This window comes from Sceloporus undulatus, chromosome 2, assembly GCF_019175285.1.
Source record: "Sceloporus undulatus isolate JIND9_A2432 ecotype Alabama chromosome 2, SceUnd_v1.1, whole genome shotgun sequence".
Lineage (NCBI taxonomy): Eukaryota > Metazoa > Chordata > Lepidosauria > Squamata > Phrynosomatidae > Sceloporus > Sceloporus undulatus.
Window position 1 is genome coordinate 177116224 of NC_056523.1, and position 20476 is coordinate 177136699.

Here is a 20476-nt window from a genome sequence, read left to right on the forward strand (position 1 = left end):
CTACACTGCCTTTCAGTTGCAGCTGTCCTCCTGACAACACAGCTTTTGCCTTGCTGTTGGAGAGCAGAGGTGGCACAGAGCAGTGCCCAGCACTGTTTGTATTGCCAGACACTTGTTTGTGTTCTCCTCCTCGTCTTCTCTGGTAAGGCCATAGTCATGTTGGAAGAGAATGGTTGAGGACAAAGATTGGCATTTGAAAGGTGAGAGGACAGGTTGAGGTTGGACTGGATGGTCTTGTGTTCTCTTCCAACTCTAGTATTCTATGATGATTCTATGATCAGGGACAGGAACAGGTTGAATCTTGCTTACCTGAACTGTTTCGGACCAGAAATGTTTCGAATTTTTCAGGTTTTGGAATACAGTTGTTCCTCCACATTTGTGTCTTTGACTTTTGCAGATTTGATTATTTGCAAATTTGATTAATACATTCTCTCTAGGAATCTCTAGGTCCTCTAGTGCATCTCTGCTGGAAGCTGACCATAGAGTTGTTCTGGAGGACCTAGAAACTACAAGAGAAAACTAGAGAAAACGTTTATTTAGCCATGTATAGGTTCTCCAGTGTGATTCTGTGGTCAGCTTCTGACAGATATTGAACATAGAGTTGTGCTGGAGGACTTTGGGGCTGTACAGATTGGCAGAAAGGGGTGGCGAGACCCTGCCCCTTTCTGCCACAGATAGAGACCGTGCCAACCAAATGGCGCGGCCTCCAGGAGGCCTAAAAAGAACCCGCTCCCAGGGCGCCATTGGTGCATTCACATGCGATGATGATGTCTGCATGGCATGATACTGTTTGGGTGCTACACCATGCAGACATCATCATTGTGCACCTCGTGTGGGTGGGGGAGCGGCAAGATGGCGCACAGGTGCCGATATAAGGACTGGGTGCATGTGGATGCCCAGCCCTACCTAGCCCTAATTTCAGCCCCAAACCAGCACAAACCTCCCATCTGTACTGGGCTCTAGATTCCTAGAAAAGTGTTCTCTTAAGTTAGAAAGATAGTGTTTTTTTATTTGCGTCTTTTCCACATTCAAAGGAAGCTTCTACCCCTAAGTCCAGTGAATATGGAGGGCCCACTGTATTTGCACATACATAATGAGATAACTTAGAGATGAGACCCAAGTCTAAACATGAAATTCATTTATGTTTCGTATCCACCTTATACACATAGCCTGAAGGTAATTTTATATACAATATTTTTAATAACGTTGTGCTTACCATAAAGAAGACAACTAGCACATGCAATAGACCACAGTGAGATCACCTGGACTCCCAGTCACCAAATCCAAGAAGATATTCTGAAGGGGGACTTTGGAAACTGTGGAGTCAGTCTTGGGAAGGCCAGTGTCATTCATTCTCTCTCTCTCTCTCTCTCTCTCTCTCTCTCTCTCTCTCACACACACACACACACACACACACACATTCTGGGAGTGATTGTAAAAAAACCCAGCACCTAAAACTTTTTCAAGTGCTGAATTTAGGAAGGGTTCTTTACTGTTGTCAAAGAATTCTGAGTCTGAAATATGTATGTGTTTCTGGAAATCATCTGCCAGTCTCCTAAGAGAACCTAATGTGGTGATTACCAAACTTTGGTCCTCCAGGTGTTTTGGACTTCAATTCCTAGAAGCCTTAGGCAGCTTGTCCAATGGTAAAAAGCTCTGGGAACTGTAGTCCAAAACATCTGGAGGACAAAAGTTTGGGAGCCAGTGACTGACCTAATGTATCTTTTGTCTGTCTCTGAGACAGGAGGCTATATAGAGAACTAGAATCATAGAATCATAGAGTTGGAAGAGACCGCAAGGGCCATCCAGTCCAACCCCCTGCCATGCAGGAAAAAACTAAATCAAAGCATTTCTGACAGATGCCATCCAGCCTCTATTTAAAGACCTCCAAGGAAGGAGACTCCACTACACTCCGAGGGAGTTTGTTCCACTGTCGGACAGCCATTACTGTCAGGAAGTTCCTCCTAATGTTGAGGTGGAATCTCCTGTCGCTTGCATCCATTGCTCTGGGTCCTAGTCTCTGCTCCCTAAGCTGTTCCTCATAGGGCATGATTTCCAGAGATTTCACCATTTTAGTCGCCCTCCTTTGGACACGCTCCAGTTTCTCAACATCCTTTTTGAATTGTGGTGCTCAGAACTACATACAATATTCCAGGTGGGGCCTGACCAAAGCAGAGTAGAAGGGCACTGTTACTTCCCTTGATCTAGACACTATACTTCTATTGATGCAACCTAAAATTGCATCGGCCTTGTTAGCTGCCACATTGCACTGTTGACTCATGTTCAACTTGTGGTCTATTTGGACTCCCAGATCCCTTTCACATGTTGTTTCATTCAGCCAGGTGTCAACCATCCTATATCTGTTCATTTCAGTTTTCTGCCCTAAGTGCAGTACCTTACATTTCTCCAAGTTAAAATTCAGTTTGTTAACTTTGGCTCAGCTTTCTAATCTATTAAGTTCATTTTGAATTTTTGTCCTGTCCTCTGGGGTATTAGCTACTCCTTCTAATTTGGTGTCATCTGCAAATTTGATAAGTATGCCCCCAATTCTGTCATCCAAGTGATTAATAAAGATGTTGAATAGCACTGGGCCCAGGACAGAGCCATGTGGGACCCCAGTGTTCACTTCTCTCCAGGATGAAAAAGAGCCATTGTTGAGCACCCTTTGGGTTTGGCCGGTCAACCAAATCCATGTAACAGTTACGTTGTCTAGCCCACATTTCACTAGCATGTTTGCAAGCATGTCATGGGGAACCCTGTCAAAGGCCTTACTGAATGCTATATCCACAGCATTCCCTTCATCTACCAAGCTGGTAATTTTATTTTTTTAAAAAAGAGATTAGATTTGTAATGAGCACTTGTTGAATGTCCTGACTCTCCCATTGCCTTTTTTCTTGACAGGGGGAGTTGTTGAGCCCGTGTCGCTGTGATGGGTCCGTCCGTTGCACCCACCAGCCCTGCCTGATTCGTTGGATCAGCGAGAGGGGCTCCTGGAGTTGTGAGCTGTGCTATTTCAAGTACCAGGTCTTAGCCATTAGCACAAAGAACCCCTTGCAGGTAAGCCATGGTTAGCAAACTGACCTTATCAGTTGGCCAGTTTGGGGGTTGGGGTTGGCAGCAGGCAATGATAGGCTAAATGCACATCTGGCCATGCAGTCATGTCCATGCACAAGCCTACCAGGAAGTCTTATTTATTGCTTTACCTGTTTCTCCTCCTATTCTCTTGAATGATGGGCAGGAGCAGACTTGGCATTATAGAAATTGAGATGATGCTGAGAACTGGTAGCAAGGTACTTGGAGAGTGTAATGAGTGTTCAGTGCTCCCCCTCCTGCCATGCAACTTGTAAGCCTGCAGTTCTCAACTTGTGGGCCGCGACCCCTTTGGAGGTCGAATGACCCTTTCACAGGGGTTGCTTAAGACCATAGGAAAACACATATTTCGATGGTCTTAGGAACCGAGACACCACAATTTTATGGTTGGGGGTCACCACAACATGAGGAATTGTATTGAAGGGTCGTGGCATTAGGAAAGTTGAGAACCACTGTTCTCAGCCTTTAGGGGCAATGGAGGATGCTATCCCACTGCCATTGTGTTGAAGATTTGGTTGTCAGTCCGGTACAGTTGGATTTTGTATGTGAAATTGGGTGTTGAGGTGGGGAAATGCCAGCTTCTCCACCTCAGGCAACAAAATGTTTTGGGCCAGCCCTGACTATTGGGTGAGGGGCATGACAAGAACAAACTGTTTCCCCCTGTACAGACTCCCATGTGGTAAATTCTGTGACTTACCCAGTCCCCATGGAAGGAGAATGTTCACCATGTGAAAAGTGACATGTGAAAGTGTCATCATGGCGACTTTGTAGTGGGGGGGGGGGATGAGTCGATTCTGATTCATGCACAGATGGACAATTTGGCAACTCCAGTCATTGTCCTCAACACTGGGTACATGCTGTTCTGAAGAAACTCAGCAGCTCCATCATTCCCACCTCTTATTCTAGGGGTGGGAATCATGTGGCCCTCCAGATGTTGATGGCCTGCAGCTTCCAGTAGCGCTAGCCAGCATAGCCCCAGTGGCTAGGAACACTGGGAATTGGAGTCCAACAAAATCTGGAGGGCCACACAGTTTCCATCTTTGCCCTACTCCTCCTGAAAAGAACCTTCAAGGTATGCAGGAATTAACATCAGGTATCAGAAAAGTACAGCTTCCAGTGGTCATGCTGGCTGGGGGATTCTGCAAGCCACCATGCTCAATAGTAACTATTCCAAGATCTGATTAGATTAGCATTCAGCTCTGATATTGCTTGTCCCATTAGATTTCAGCTCAGACTCATGCTCTCAAAATTGAGATGTGGCCAGCCCATATTGCAAAATTATGAGGGGATGAGTCACAGCCTAGGTATGCACTCTTTGAGTTCGAGCCATAAAGGCTCATGGCTTTCATAGGTAATGTTTCCATTAACACAGCTGTGTGTTTCTGTGCACAAAAAACCCATAACATCAGGAAAGAACCATGTTGGACTTCAAGAATTAGTGCTGTTAACTCCTATCATCTCTGTGCATTGACCATGCTGTCTGTGGTTGATGGGAGTGGTAGTCCAACAGATCTGCAGAGCCATTGATTCACCAAACCAATGATAGGAAATCCTTTTGAAATCATTTGCCACAGAATTTCAACATGTCACAGTGGCTACTACACAGCATGTTCTGTGACAGTTTTCACTGAGTTGGCATTCTCATGGTATGTTGGACTTCAACCCTCACCATCCCCAGCCAGCATAGCCAGTGTTGGGAATCGCTTACCTTGGAGGGTGGTGGGCTCTCCTTCTTTGGAGGTCTTTAAACAGAGTTTAGATGGACATATTTGAGGAATGCTTTTGTTGTGTCTTACTGCATGGCAGGGGGTTGGAGCGGATAGCCCTTGTGGCTCTTCCAACTCTATGATTCTATATAGTACAACACACCTGGGGGGCATCAAATGGAGGGCAGTGGTTCTATCATATAGACATTTTAACAGGCCAAGCCTTGCCCAGTTTTTTCAAGGCCTTCACCCTTGGAAAGTGTGATCTAGAACAGCACTTCTCAGCTTTGGGCCTTCCAGATATTTTGGGCTCCAACTCCTAGAAGCCCAAGGTACCACTGCTAATGCTCAGGGATTCTGCAAGTCTAAAACACTGGAGGGCCACAGGCTGAGAACCTAAATTCCCTATTGCTGTCATTGCATGGGGAGACAGATAGTAAAAGTACAAACTCTCTGCCATTGTTGATCTCCTTACTGAGGAGCCCTTGATAAGCTCCCAGAGACCCTGAGGCTACTTGGAACATACTTTGTGCAGCTTGGTTCTAGGGTTGTTCCTGCCGGTGTCATTTCAGTAATCTCATCTGTTTGCAAAGGAGAAAGAAGAAACAGAGGCCCTATCTGCATGGGTCAGGATACTCTGGGGGCAGCTCAGAGTATCCTGGCCATACAGCTGCTCTGACCTTCTCCTGTTACCTGGCTTTCCATTTGTGAGCTGCAGCAGCAGCAGCTGTCGACATGGACTCCCACTGAGCTATCTGGCACATTTGCCACCACTGTAGATCATTCATTTTTGAGGTTAGAATGAAGCATACAGCCTTGATCATTTGGCTGGGCACCTCATTCTGACCTTAGAAGCAGGCAACTTACGGCAACAGTGGCAGACTTGCCGGGTGGCTCAGCGAGATGTCCGTGTAAACAGCCACTGTGGCACGGGAAAGGAAGATTCTGGGTTTTCTCAGAAGATCCAGAGTAACAGGCATTCCAAACAAAACAAAACAAAACAAAACAACAACAACAAAAACAAACAAAAACCCCAACATTTTAAGGGTGTTATACCCCAGTTCTGGTGCTGAACATGTTCGATGCCATCCGGACTGCTCGGACCAGAGCCAGGGTTTGGGACATGCATCGTCCAGAATAGAGCGGAAATTGGCTTTTTAGTACGTACACACAGGGCCAAACAGAACATGCAATATTTTAGAGCATGAATGTGTACCAAAGCTGTCCACCCTGCATCTGATGTCTTGTGATTCATTACTCCTCGTAGAGTAATCCCAATCTGTTGCTCCTCCACCATTGTAGTCAAAGCACTCCCAGCCAGCATTAACCTCCATGTGATGTTTTTCCCTCTACAGTGGCAGGCCATTTCCCTGACAGTGATTGAAAAGGTGCAGATTGCAGCAATCATCTTGGGTTCGCTCTTCCTCATCGCCAGCATCTCATGGCTCATCTGGTCATCCCTTAGCCCCTCAGCCAAATGGCAGCGGCAGGACCTACTTTTCCAGATCTGCTATGGGATGTACGGCTTTATGGACATTGTGTGCATAGGTGAGAATTTTCTTCCCGCTTTTTGATGTTTAGAAAATGGAGCAGGGAATTCTTCCAGTTATCATGAACCGACAGGATGCTAGAGGCAGGGGAAGGGAAAGCAATTTTTCACTCACTTTGTGATCCCTCTGTGGAACTCAATGCTCAGGAATGGAGTGGTGGATTTCTGAAGATTTCTTGGCATTAGAGAAGTTCAATTCTCAAGCACTGCCTCAAAGGAATAGTTGTGGGAGCTTGCTAACACACCAGATGAAATTAGGAACGGTAGTGTATGTGCTTCCATTGAGGTCAGAAAGTACTTCTCTGTAGACATGTTTTATTGTGTCCTGTTTTTGCTTGAAATTGTAACAATTTGCTACAATGTGTTATATGCCTCTCTCTTCCTCTCATTCTCTCCAGTCTGACCCCTCTGTGGCATTTTTGTAAAAATAGTTCTGCAAATAGTTTTATACTGCAGAGTTATTTGTATCCCTGGGCTTGATGAAAGCACCAAATTGTGCATTGCTTTCAGAATTCAGCTTTCTGAGAATTTAAGTCCCTTTTTAATATATTAAAAATATAAGCCTCTAGTCGACATGGATGTGGAGACAGCAAGTGCCGTTGGCTTTTCCCTTCCACAGGCTTGCCATCTGCAGATGGCCCCTCCCCATTCTCTCCAATGGTGGCACATGCACATGGCCATGCCAGTGTGGTTGTGTGCAGATTGTGTCTCCATCAAGGAGAGTGAGAATTCAGGTCTTGCAGAATTTGCTGTTTGCAGAGGGATCTGGAACAGAACCTCAGCAGAGACAAAGAGGCAACTGTAATAACAATGTCTGATTAAATCCTAGAAGCTCAGTGGCAAGAAGGTGAACAAGATTTCCTTTGGCTAGATGTTGTGCTCCACTACATCTGTATCTGCATGGACCAGAATACTCTGGAACCAGCCTGGAGTGTTCTGGACCTGAAGCTTGCCATTACCTGAACACTCTGGAACAATGCTGGGCAGCTGTTCCGCACATGTGTCCTGCATTACTACCTGCTGTTGCCAGCTGCAACACAAGTCACTCCCTCTGAGCCTGAAAATGTCGTGTCCAGTGTTGATCACATAGCTGGGCTCCTCAAAGGGAGCAATGGCTGGCACAGTGGGATACATTATGAACAGCCACTGGGCATTGCTCCAGCGGGCTCCTGATCTTCATTGAAGATTCAGAGCAAACAGTAACTATTTAAAATCTGTGTTAAGGGTGGTATGTCATGGGTTTGGTGCTGAACGGGCCATACATCATCTGGACAGTTTGTGCCAGAACCAGCAATTGGGCCCTGTGCTCTTTGTGGGTCTGCCCTTGAAAAGTGTTCAGAAGCTGCAGCTAGTGCAAAATGTAGCACCCAGGCTGGTGTCAGGTGTGCATTTTAGAGACCATATAATACTGATCCTACAAGAACTGCACTGGCTTCCAATTTGTTTCTTATCTCAGATCAAGATGCCAGTGTTGACCTGGTGTTGGTGTTGTTTGCCTTCAAGTCATTTCCGATTTATGACAACCCTAAGACAAACCTACAGGCAATCCTATCATGTGATTTTCTGGGACTCAGAATATGTGACTTGCTCCAGTCACATACTCAGTAGGTCACGCAGTGGGTTGTCCATGGCTAAATGGGGAATCAAACCCTGGTCACCAGAGTTGTATTCCAATACTCAAACCACTACACCACATGGTGCTGACCAACAAAGCCCTAAACGACTTAGGGCTAGGATATCTGAAAGACAGCCTCCTTCCATAAGAGCCTGCCCTGTTCTCTGTCCCAACATCTTGTGAAGTCAGGTTGGTGGGTATATGTAACAGGGCTTTCTCTGTAGCAGCACCTCAACTGTAGAACTCCTTACTGAAGGAAGTTAGGCTGGCCCCATCTCCTTTAAGCATCCAGTGGGAACATGCATCCAGCAGGAGTGGGGAACATGCAGCCTGCATGAGACCCCAAGGCTCCTCCCCCCCAATTTTATTTAAAATTTTTACTCAGCTCTGTCAGCATGGCCCAGAAAACTCTCGGGGCAGTCTGGACTATTCTGGCCCTGGAGCTCCACTGCAAGCCTCTGTTACCTGAGACCCTCCGTTGTGACTCTGGGTGGCTGTTTGCTTGCGTCCCACTGTGCTGCCCATCGCAGGTCAGTCACTCACTTGGAGGTCAGAACAAGGCCCCCATCATTGATCACATGGATGAGTGCCACAATACGACCTCAGAGTGAGTGACTCTTACCAGTAATTGTGGCAGTGTACAGTACAGTGGAACATGTTTCAACCCTAGCATCTTTTAGTTTAGGAGGTTAGGGGTTGGGGATGTGTAATTCTCCAGATGTTGAACTGCAACTCACATCATTCCTTTCTATTGGCTATCCTTGCTAGCACCAATTCAGTCCAACAGAGGCATGTTCCTCATTTCTGACTTAACCCTAGCATCTTTTAATTTAGAAGCTGAACATTATTCTTGTTGTTATTATTTAATTTTCTTATATCCTGCCTTTCTCCCAGTATAGGTAGGGACTGAAGGCATTAATGCTGAGGTTGCCTTTTGTTTTCCTTGTATCAATTCCATTCCAGATGATAAGGTGTATCTGTTAGTTTTGCATATGTGTCTCTAATCAACATGCCTGTTAAAAGCAAATAAATAAATATAAATCTCTCAATCAGTCTCCCCACATTAATATGGCTGAAACACCTAGGTCAAGGATGGGGGATGGGTAATCCTTCAGGTATTGAACTACAGCTCACATCGTCCCCTTCCATTGGCTATGCTGGCTAGCACTTATGCAGTCCAATAGCTGGACACTGACATGTGCCTCGTTTCTGACTTAGGGTATGTTTGAATGGTGCACTAGCATCAGGAATCAACCATTAGAGTAGTCTTAAAAAATACAAACCATTCCACAGCAGTTGAATGTAAAAAACTAAAAACTTTCAGGAACTCAGAAGCCCTTATTATAATCCGTGGAATCTCAGCTTTTGTTTTCTTATTTTTCTGGACCTCAAAGCTGCAGAAATAAATCTTGAAACTGTGATGGCATGAATACTGAGGTTGCTTAAACAAAGAGGCAAATACATGCTCAAAGCCCTCATGTAGGCATTATTTGCATGAGCCAAAATACTCTGAGGGTAGCCTGCAGTATTCTGGCCCCAAAGCTACCCTGATGTCCCTCCAGTTACCTGGCACTGCCATTGCAATATGAGGTGGCTTTTTCCATACCCATCCCACTGTGCTGCCACTGCAAGTCACTTGCTCTGAGGTCAGAACGAGACATCCAGTGTTGATCATGTGGATAAGCGCCTCATTCTTATGTCGGAACGAGTGACTTGCTGCACCGATGTCTGCACTGGGCAGCACAGCAGGATGCATTGTAAACAGCTGCTCAGTGTCATAATGGTAGGCTCCAGATCATCCAGGAAGATTCAGAGCAAAAACTGAGTTATTTTAATCCATTATAAGGAAGGTATAAGGAACCAACGTGGTGTAGTGGTTTGAGTATTGGACTACGACTCTTGAAGACCTGGGTTCAATTCCCAGCCTAGCCATGGAAAGCCCCTGAGTGACCTCGGGCTAGTCACACTCACTCAGCCTCAGAGGAAGACAAGGGAAAATTTCCTCTGAACAAATCTTGCCAAAAAACCAACCCATGATAGGTTCGCCTTAGGGTCACCATTACTCAGAAATGAATTGAAGACACACAACCCGCACAAGGGTGTATACTCTAGCTTCACTGCTGAATGAGCCAGCCATCATCCAGACTGTTTGCACTAGCACTGGGATTTGGGTTGTGCATTGTCCGGACTCCCCACCAAGAGGATAGGGGCAGGACATAATATTTGTCCCATGAAGACATGGCTGCAGTTCAGCTTTATTTCCTTTATTGCTCATGCATTTATAGACAGCAAGGAACAAGTGCATGATTTCCTGAAAAAAAAAAAACCCAAACCAAGACAGCAAGAACATGGAGTTCAGGGCCTACCAGGAAAGTAATAACGCAAGTCAGACTCATGATAGGACTCCATGATGTATATAAGTTAGTCACAGGTTTCTAGCTTGTGAAGTATTTCTGACATGACTCTTGAAGCTGAACACATGGCCAATCCTTGGAAGGAGAAAGATCCATCTGTCCTCCTAGGCTGGCATGTCGTAGTATAGTTTACAAACCATCCCGGCCTCCACCCCTGCCCACTCGCATCCACCATGCAACCTTCTGGTTCCCTCTTCCCCCTCACTTCTGTTTCCCTCCCGGGTGCCAAGCAGCCCATTATGATCTCAAGCATAAGTAAGCCAGTTACTTCTTTTTAAAATCCCTATCTGATTCACATGCTTCACTTCCAGTCCTTTTAAACTAGTAAAATATGCAGCATTAGGCTGAGTGCAGCAGGTGGACAGATAGAGTCCTGAATGATTTCAAGAGCCCATGGCGACTGAGCACTAGCCCTGCTCCACTGTAATGGTGGCCTGTCTAGGACTGTGCACAGCAGTGGAGCCAGAGTTTTAACTTTTGTGCTGTATATCTTAGAGTTTGTCTTCTTTGTTTGTTTGTCTGTTTTCAAAACATTCTACAGTGTGTCCTTTGATTACGCGGGGGGATCCGTTCCGGACTCCCCCACATAAAACAAAAAACGCCTATGCTTGAGCCCCATTTAAATGAATGGGGTTTGTGCACGCGGTGGCGTGCATGTGCCCCCATTCATCCCTATGGGATGCGCCACCCCTTCCTCCCCATGAGGCTTTCAGCGTATGCGTACTATACTCTATCATTATTATTGTTTTCATAGTATAATAATAATATTGTTGATATGGGCCTTCTAGTTGACTCCAAGGTATGTCAACCCTACCATAGGTTGTTTTGTTTTTTTGTGGCAAGGCTTATTCAGAGGAGGTTTGCATTTTTTGAAGCTGAGAGAGTGTGATTTTCCCAAGGTGGCCCAATGGGTTTCCATGGTCAAGTGGAGATTTGAACCCTGATCTCCCTGAGCCCTAATCCAAAACTCAAACCACACCACACAGGGCCTTTCTGTCAGAAAATACTGAGCCCTTCCCCAAACTAAAAATCAGTTTCCATGGAATGGAACCATGTTAGTTAAAGTGGTATCAAAGTGCTACAATAGTGCAGTGTGGCTACAACCTTACATTAAAGGTCTGGAAACTTCAGTAACTTTTGGTCAGGCTTTAACTGACTATTGAAGGCCCTGTTTTATATAAAGGACACCATTATTGCATATAATGGGATCTGAGAATCCACAGATTTTGGTGTCCATGAGTGTCCTGAAACCAAACCCCAGTGGATACTAAGAGCCCACTATACACCCAATTTGAACAAATGAGTCTTCTTCCATCACATCCAGTTTGGTCCTAAGAACATGAGGAAACAAATGTAGTCATTTCAGAGGTCCTCTATTTGCTGACAGGCTTAATTTCCTTGGGACTAGGGATTTCAGGAGGGTCATCCTAAGTGTATAAAATTATGCCGTTTGACTTGGGAGGGAGATGTCATTTAATACTTCACCTCAGGCAAAATGAGAAGATGATGATGATTGTTTCCATCACCATTTGTAAGTCAACCAGTCTTTGAAGTTTCAGTGATTATGACAGGATGAATAAATATGTATTTGCATCTTTCTCATAGAAATGAGGGGGATCCTAAAATTGCTTGCTTTTATCTTGGCTTTGTCTGATTTTACAATTAACTTGCTGTTTCATATTCATTCTATCTGAATGATGGTTGGAAGTTAGATGTATCATTCTATTTGTCTTCTACAAGTAAACAAATATCCTTTTAAACATAATCCACAAGGCATAAATAATTTCCAGAGAGGAGGCAGTGCAATGTAGTGCATTGAACTACAGTTCTGGAGATCAGAGTTCAATTCCCTACTCAGCCATGGAAACCCACCGGGTGACCTTGGGCGAGTCACACACTCTCAGTCCCAGAAAACCCTGTCATAGGGTTGCCTTAGGATTGCCATAAATCAGAAACTACTTGAAGGCTCACAGCAACAACAAGCCATGTTAAACTGCTACAGGTCCAAGTCTCCTTGTAAACTAGAGAGCCTAAAAGAAAACCTAGGAATGTGCCTTATGGCAGGTCAAAGAACTGGTCCATCTGGTGGAGCCCTGGTGGCGCAGTGGTTAAATGCCTGTACTGCAGCCATTCACTTGAATCCACAAGGTTGCGAGTTCAAGACCAGCAAAAGGGCCCAAGCTCGACTCAGGCTTGCATCCTTCCGAGGTCGCTAAAATGAGTACCCAGACTGTTGGGGGCAAATTAGCTTACTTGCTAATTAGCTTACTTGCTGTTCACCGCTATGATCCTTGGAATAACGGTATATAAATAAAACAAATTATTAAATTATTATTATCTAACTCAGTAGAAACAGTGTTCAGTTTTGCCCCTGGGAGGCTAGCCAAACCCTCAGTCTGGAGTCTCAGTATTTTCAGTGAGAGCAAAAGGGAGCTTGTCTCACCCAGACATTAGTAAGTGGCCATACAATCCAGTCCAGATTTGTAATGTGGCTTCAGTCTGTCCAGTACAGCAGGTTCAAATGGAAAATCATATGGAATGAAATGGAAAAACAGTTGTCCAGGTTTGAGTAAAGTTCCAGGCAAAAGGCAATCAGTCCAGATTCAAGACAACGTTAAGGTATTTCCCAAGCATGAAGCATGGTTGTCAACCATGATGGACCAAGAGAGGTGCTGGGATATTTATAGCCCATCTGGGTCTGGCAGGTGCTCCCTGTTAGCAGCCTGCTTCCTACTTAACTGCAAATAATGCAATTGTTTCTCTTTTTGCTAGTATCTCTCTGTGGAAGTAGACACTGGTAAGTCTGGCTTGTGTGAGGGAAATCTTGTTCCTTGGTCCTGGTACTGGAGTGGTTGCAGTCCTGCCATGTCCCCTGGGCTCTCAGCCTCTTCCTCAGGCTCAGAGGACATGCCTGGCTCCTGGAATCTGTAAAGTCCAAATGTTGACCCCATCATGCCTCACCCTTGGCTTGACTGTCTAAGGTTTAATGGGAACTGGAGTTCAGTACTACCTGGAGGGTCACATGTTTTGCAGCCCTGGTCTAGAGACAGATGCTGGCAGTAGCTCTCCAAGGTTCCCAAGAAGTATTGGACCTGGGCCTTTCTGCATGCAAACAACTACAAAAGGGCTCTTAACTTCTAGGAATGAAGGTCCCTGGACAGCTATCTGGTGCTTGGAAGGAAGGCATTAGCAGCAACCTCGGTACCTGTTACTTTGAAAGATAGATAGATGGATGCTACTTTAAAAGATAGATGGATGGAACAGTTACTTTGAAGTAATACACCAATGAGTAACATATAGCTCTTCAAATAAGCAACAGCTACTTTAAATGTATAAATAAACGATGGACAACAAATTGCTTTCTAAAAATAGCATTCCAATTGCTACACCTGTATTATGTCATTTTTGTTGGGATATAGAGTCACAAGAAAAATGTACAATGTGGGTTTTAATAGTAACCAGGCATTAAATGGTTACTGTGAGCCATAATGATTAGGCATTTAAACAGGAAGTGACATCAAGAGATAGTCAACAAGTGCTGTAAAGTCCTGTAGGATGCTGCCAGTCTGAGAAGTCACTCAGGCAGGGGGCTGGATCCTTTGTGACCCCAGAAGGAGAGGCAAGGCCTAGTGGGCCTTTGCTAGAGTAATGACAAGCATTTTACCCCAAAGTGGGTTGCTATTAGTGTGGATGGTGGATGGTGGATGGTGTCGATGTATATATCGTTGCACACAGTGGAACTTCTGCTAAGAATAAAAGCCTCCTCTGAGAGAAGATTACAGTGTCGCTTTGCTCATTGAGAAAGGGAGAGGTGTTTCTCCAGCTCACAAGCTGCTGACTACAGTCACGAAGGGGGAAAATCTGGTGCCAAACGTTGACGTGTTGCCTCATGCGCTGCACAACATCAAAAGCGTTTTAACAATATTTCCATTGGTGTAATTTTTTTCTGCATGTTTTTCTTTTAACACCCTATAGACAAAGTCTTCCTAGACTATGTTACAGATTAAAGCATGTCAAAATGCAACAAAAGCCACAATCAGTTAAAGAAACAGCACAGCTAACAAATTGGGCTGAGTCTGTACCAGCAAAATACCATACAGTACGCTGTAGATTACCAAAGATAAACTAGCCAATGAACCAAGCAGTCTGCTCAGTGATCTTGTTCTTTTCTCTGATGGTGGGCTCCAGTAAAAAGACTGCTGACAGTTTCCATGTCACATGTTTGTGAGAATGGCCTCATACATGGCTGAAGGGGCAGATGGCATAATTAGGACTTGGTACACCCGGTGGCTGTCTTTGCTTGCGAGTTGCTCAGCAGATGGCTGGATATTTTACCTCTAGTGCTACACACCCTCCATTGGAGAAGAAATCTTCTTTAAAAAATAAAATAATTGGAGGCTGATGACATTCACGAAAGACAGTGAATCACATTTGTGGCACTGATGGATGAGCTCTGGCGAGGCAGAATGATAACAGCCAGATCTTGTGTGAGAAGGGAGCAGTGTGCTGTCATTGGGAAATGAATGAATGACTTTTCCATTTCTCATTGATTTAAGAGGGACACATGTCGCATGGTAACGACCCACTGTAGGGGAGTGTGGGAGCTCAATTGATTGTCATTGGGTGGTGACCAGTTGGAAGAAGGTATTTATAACTCATTGGAACATTCAGAGTTTTTAGCATGTGGAGAGGCTTGGATGTAAAATAAATCCTTTTTTAAAGGAAGCTTATCTGTTATTATTTTTGCAACACACATGCACACACACACAAGGTTTAAAAAAATCTGTTATAGACTCTCCAGGACATGATCTATACAGACCATTCCATTTATATCTCCATACAAAAGATCATCTGCCCATTGATCAAACTGGGAAGTCACTTGGCTAGTTTTGATTTTGTAATCCTTGATGTATTTTATGGTATTATTCAAAGGTATAGCTGCGTTAGTCTGGAAAATCAGTATGCAAAGAAATCTTGTAGCACTTTTGAGACTAACTGAAAGAAAGAAGTTGGTAGCATGAGCTTTTGTAGACTTCAGACTACTTTCTCAAATGTATGTTTGGAGTGGAGAACCCAGAGATAGACCTATGTAAGCGATTTGTGTGTGAGAATGTCAATTTACGGTATTGTATTATTGTTGTTATTCTGCGTCTTCAAGTCATTTCTGACTTATGACAACCTTAAGGCAAACCTCTCATGGAGATTTCCTTGCAAGATTTAATCAGAGAAGGTTTGCCATTGCCTTCCTTTGAGCCTGAGAGAGTGTGATTTGCCCCTGCTCACCCAGTGGGTCTGCATGTCCAAGCAGGAAGTCAAACTCTGATTTCCAGAGTCCTACTCTGACATTCAGACCACTACACCATACTGGTTCCCTCTTGTTGTTGTTGTTGTTGTGTGCCTTCAAGTCATTTCCTCATCTCAGGGTTGCGATAAATCAGCTTCTGTTCTATAATTTACTAAATAATTCCTACCTCCCAATACTGAGCTAAACAGATTAATGATCTAACACACTTTGAGGCAGCTTCTTATGTTACACAGTGGACTAGAGCATTCTTTTCCCAAAGAAAAAGGATGATTGTGGGGTTTTTTTTAGTGTTATAATGGTTCATGGTGCATTATAGAGTATTGTAAGAACAGTCAGCCCTTCTTATCTATGGATTTGTTATCTATGGATTCGAGCATCCATGGCTTGAAAATATTGCCCAAAATTATAAATTCCAAAGTGCAAACCTTGATTTCACCATTTTATATAAGGGACAACATTTTCTTGTGCCATTGTATTTAATGGGACTTGAATATCCACAGATTTTGGTATCTACAGTAGGTCCTAGAACCAAACCCCAGCGGATATCAAGGGCCTCCTGTAAAAGCATAACTCCCCCACAAAACATATAGTAAACATTTTATAATAGGAGAGATAATAAAATGGAGGGACGCAAGTAAGAATGGTGGAGACTGTTTCTATTCATTTTTGGATATCATATCAAACATAGTTTTTGGCTTGGGCAGCCATTCTGTACAAATAAAAAGATGGTATATAATTTTTTTTGAGGCATGGAATAAGAGGAAAATAGCACATACCTTGAATCCAGATTCTGTCCAAAAGGAGCCCAGTTGTTTTTTATGCCAAGAAATTTCAAAATTGCATAATCATGAAATAAATTATACAAGCTGAAGTAATGTATATACATGTGTTTGATTTGCATATGAGCTTCTCAAAATGTACAATTTATTTTGAGCCTCCTATTTGAGATATTTCAGGGCTAAGAATCTTTGGGATAAGCAGCAGTTTTAAGTCAGGAAGAAACTAGAGTCTGGGAGAATCAACTGAGTGGCATTCTTCTAAGACAGAGAATCTCTACCATTTGTACACTTTTCAAATGTCATTTTAGAATAATGAGGACTAGATATGCACACAATTACTGTGCCATTGCTGATACCAAGTATTGTGTTTATTATCTATTTTTAATTCCATCCTAGCTCTATTTTAACTAGTCAGTGTATATTACAGGTTATTAGTAGTAACTTGCCCAGGGCTACTCAGTAAATAAGCTTTACAGTTGAGTGAGAGGCATCAACTTGGATTTGTCATATGCAAATGTAACACACTGGCTCTGTGTGGAAATTGCATGTATACACACACTCGCAGGAGATAAACAACTTTGGGTGTTATGGGTGCTTTGTGTCAGAGTGATAAATTCCATCTGGAGCTGGAAATGGAAGGAGCTGCACTCCAGGTGCATATAGTGAATCAGCTTTTCACCTTATATTATGTATTTGTTTGTTCTTTCATTTAGTTGTATTGCGATACAGTGCTCATGGCAATTTGTGACATACAAGATGATGTGTCCCTTCCCCTAAGGAGCTTACAGTCTGAAGTTCAAAGGGAGGAATGTGAAGGAAAGGATATACCAAGATTTCCACTATGTGTGCTTGGATTTCTTTACATGCTTATAATAGGGCAAGGGAACTAGGATGTTGTGACCATAAAATTTTTGGAAAAGATCTGAAGAAAGCAAGGAGAATGGCATCAAACAAGTGCTCTGAGGCAATATGAAAACCATAACTGAGAAAGAGAGAATGGGCAGAATTGCTTGAACCATTAGGAAAGCTTTTTGGGTGGTTGAGAGGGCAGAACTACTGGACATGGATCTCTCTACACAAACCAAGGATAGGGATGTGTTAGGGTTGTGACCCTGGGTCCTCCTGGTGGTGATGATGCTCTGGAAATTGTAGTCCAAAAAGTAACTTTACTAAGCTATGATCAACATATAAGACTCAGTAGAGAGGGAGAAGGAAGGAGAAGTCATAGAGAAGTAGACGGTGAATCTAGAAGAGGACAGGAAATCGGAGAAGGAGAAAGGAGGCACTACCACCAAAGATAGGCTCCACAATTTAAAAAAACAAACCCAAAAGATCAAATGAAAATAACAAAAAGTTTCAAAATAAAGCAGTTTTGCATATTCAAAAACAAAACAAAAAGACCCCAAATATACAGTATTTGTATTTTCAACCAGTTTTCAGCTGAAAGTTCGACAGTGGAACACACTTCCTTTGAGAGTGGTGGAGTCTCCTTCTTTGGAGGTCTTTAAACTGAGGCTGGATGGCCATCTGTCAGGGGATGCTTTGATTGAGAGTTCCTGCATGGCAGGGGTTGGACTGGATGGCCCTTGGTGACTCTTCCAACTTAGTGATGCTATGATTCTATGCAAAAGAAGCAGGGTAGCCTTCCACAAATCCCAGGGATTTCAGGACATTGAGGTAAGTGATTATTTTGGAGGCAGCGTGTTGGATAGAGTTGAAATAATGGAAGGTGAGAGAGGGGAAGGTTACACTAGATCAACAAGATGTAGACCAGAGTGTTTTGCTGGGAAAGGTCTTTATTTTTGCATGGTTGTACAGGGAGACGCACATGACTAATTGACCTATTGGATATTTGGGAACCGAGGAGAAGAGAAAGTGAAGAGTTAAAGCTGGTGTTATGGGATGTTATATGAAACTGAAGCTCTAATGATGAACATCATATCCATTGTTCTAATAGCTATGTCTGAATTCCTTGTTAGTGCAAAAGTCCTAAAACAGTCCCATGCTGTCGTGAAATATTTGGTGTTCTAAATATTCAAGCACTTTTCTCCAGTAATCCTTCCTCTTATCTATGTGCTGGCCAGAATCAGACTTTCACCTCTCTTTCTTTCTCTCTTCAGGTCTGATTATCCACGAGGGATCCTCTGTGTATCGAATATTTAAGCGCTGGCAGGCGGTGAACCAGCAGTGGAAGGTGCTGAATTATGACAAGGCCAAGGACCTGGGGGAACCAATTGGTGGGAGCACAAAGCCCGGAGGGCGGAATTCACGGACGAACCCTTCCTCAGGGAGTGAGAGGAACTCCCAACGGGGCCAGCGGGTTAGGACTATTTTGAACCATCACTGTGGTTACACAATTCTGCACATTCTCAGCCACCTGCGGCCTAACGAACATCGTGGGGGCTCTGGTTCCAGCCGTGAGGTTGTTATGAGGGTGACGACTGTATAATAACAGCCTATGGGGCCTTTGCCAAGTGGGAGAGGCTCCGCTGTTCCCATGAAAGGAAGAGGCCCATGCCTTCACTTCCGCACAGGCTCCGTTTTGAGCCCCTACAGGGCAGACCGCACGCTGTATACTGTCCGATGCAGGGGGTCCTGGGATCTGTGGCATTGCCGCGGACCCTGCCCGCCTCTTCCTCATTGTGCGTGGGGAGTGCCTCAGCTGGGTTGCACCTTCCTACCCTCCCATCAATGTGAATTATTTTCTTCCCTCTCCTTCCAGGCTTGTGGTAAAAGGAGAGACCTCCTCCTCTCAGCTCTCCTTGTTATGACTAAATTCCTTGGAAGTGTGATGGGGTTTTATTTATTTGATTTTTTAAAAACCGCTCCTACCGGGATCCTTCTGGATGTGTTGTGGTGCCGAACGGCCCAGAAATTTGAAAACATTTTTACCTCATCTTTCAACGGAAATCCTGCCAGAAGACCCATGCCTTTCCAGCCATCCCATTGGTCTCTCTCTGTCCAGGAGATGCCAACCAGAGAGGTTTTGAACTTTTACCCATCCAAAAAAAAAATATGGTGCAATAAACATGTTTCTTAAAGCAAAATGGCATTTCGCAATAAGATACCTGTACATTTCATCTTTAATTTAATGCATGAAAATGGGTTTCTCTTCTTCCCTCCCTTTCCTAATTTTTCCTTTCCTGTTGAAGGATAAATAATTGTTTATACATTACAAATAGGTGTCTTTCAACTGCATTGTGCATTTTCCTTTTACAAGCTCACTTCAGTCAGCTGGAAGTTTGTAGAGTAGGTCATCAAGAGGATGTTCAGAGCTGGGTGCAGGCATAACCAGCTTCTTGAAATCTGGGGGCTATACAAACACACACCTGGAATTTGGAGCCCCACAACTCTTTGCAACACATTTTAAAACACTAAAAATGGCCCATCATGTGAAAGACAGTTTAGCTGTCCTCTGTTGTTATTGTTGTTATGTGTCTTCCAGTCCACTCTGTTATGGTGACTCTATCTTAGATTTTTATTGGCTAGATTTATTCAGAGGAGGTTTGCCATTGGCTTCTTCGGAGGCCAAGAGAGTGTGACTTGCCCAGTGGATTTCCATAGTTCAGTAAGGATTCAGACTTATCCCAGAGTCCAGCGCTCAAACTACTGTGCCATTCTGGCTCACTCTTCTAAAACATTCTGGAGGACAACAGAAAATAGACAAATTGCCACCCATCTTCCCCAGGCAGTGATTTTGTTTGTTTGTTCATTTTTGTAAAAATATAAAATAGATGGTGCAGAGCCCCACTTTGCCCACCCTTGCTTTAGTGATACCAATTGGGAGAATTTGTGCAGCATGGAGAACTCCTGTCTTTACTTGTAGGGCCTGTTCTGAGAAGAAAGAGGTGAAGGCTGCAAGCCCCATTAAACTTAGAAATTCAGTGATTTACTTAGGAGTTGACATTGATAAAACAGGACTATAAAAAATTATCTTTACAAAGGTTTAGTATAGTTTAGTTTAATTTTTGCTTTGATTTTAATGATATAGACACATCGATAGCTTGATCCTAATGTT

The 20476-nt window shown here is 43.8% G+C and overlaps 1 protein-coding gene across 1 annotated transcript in view; it reads left to right on the top strand.

The window, feature by feature from the left end:
• MARCHF9 (membrane associated ring-CH-type finger 9) overlaps positions 1-19564 on the top strand; it is a 69235-nt gene extending 49671 nt beyond the window's left edge. Inside the window, exons 2-4 of the mRNA XM_042448076.1 lie at positions 2902-3057; positions 6152-6344; positions 18579-19564. Of these exons, the coding sequence (XP_042304010.1) occupies positions 2902-3057; positions 6152-6344; positions 18579-18907 (678 nt within the window). The 3' untranslated portion in view covers positions 18908-19564. The remainder of the gene's footprint in view (positions 1-2901; positions 3058-6151; positions 6345-18578) is intronic.
• The last annotated feature ends 912 nt before the right edge of the window (positions 19565-20476 follow it).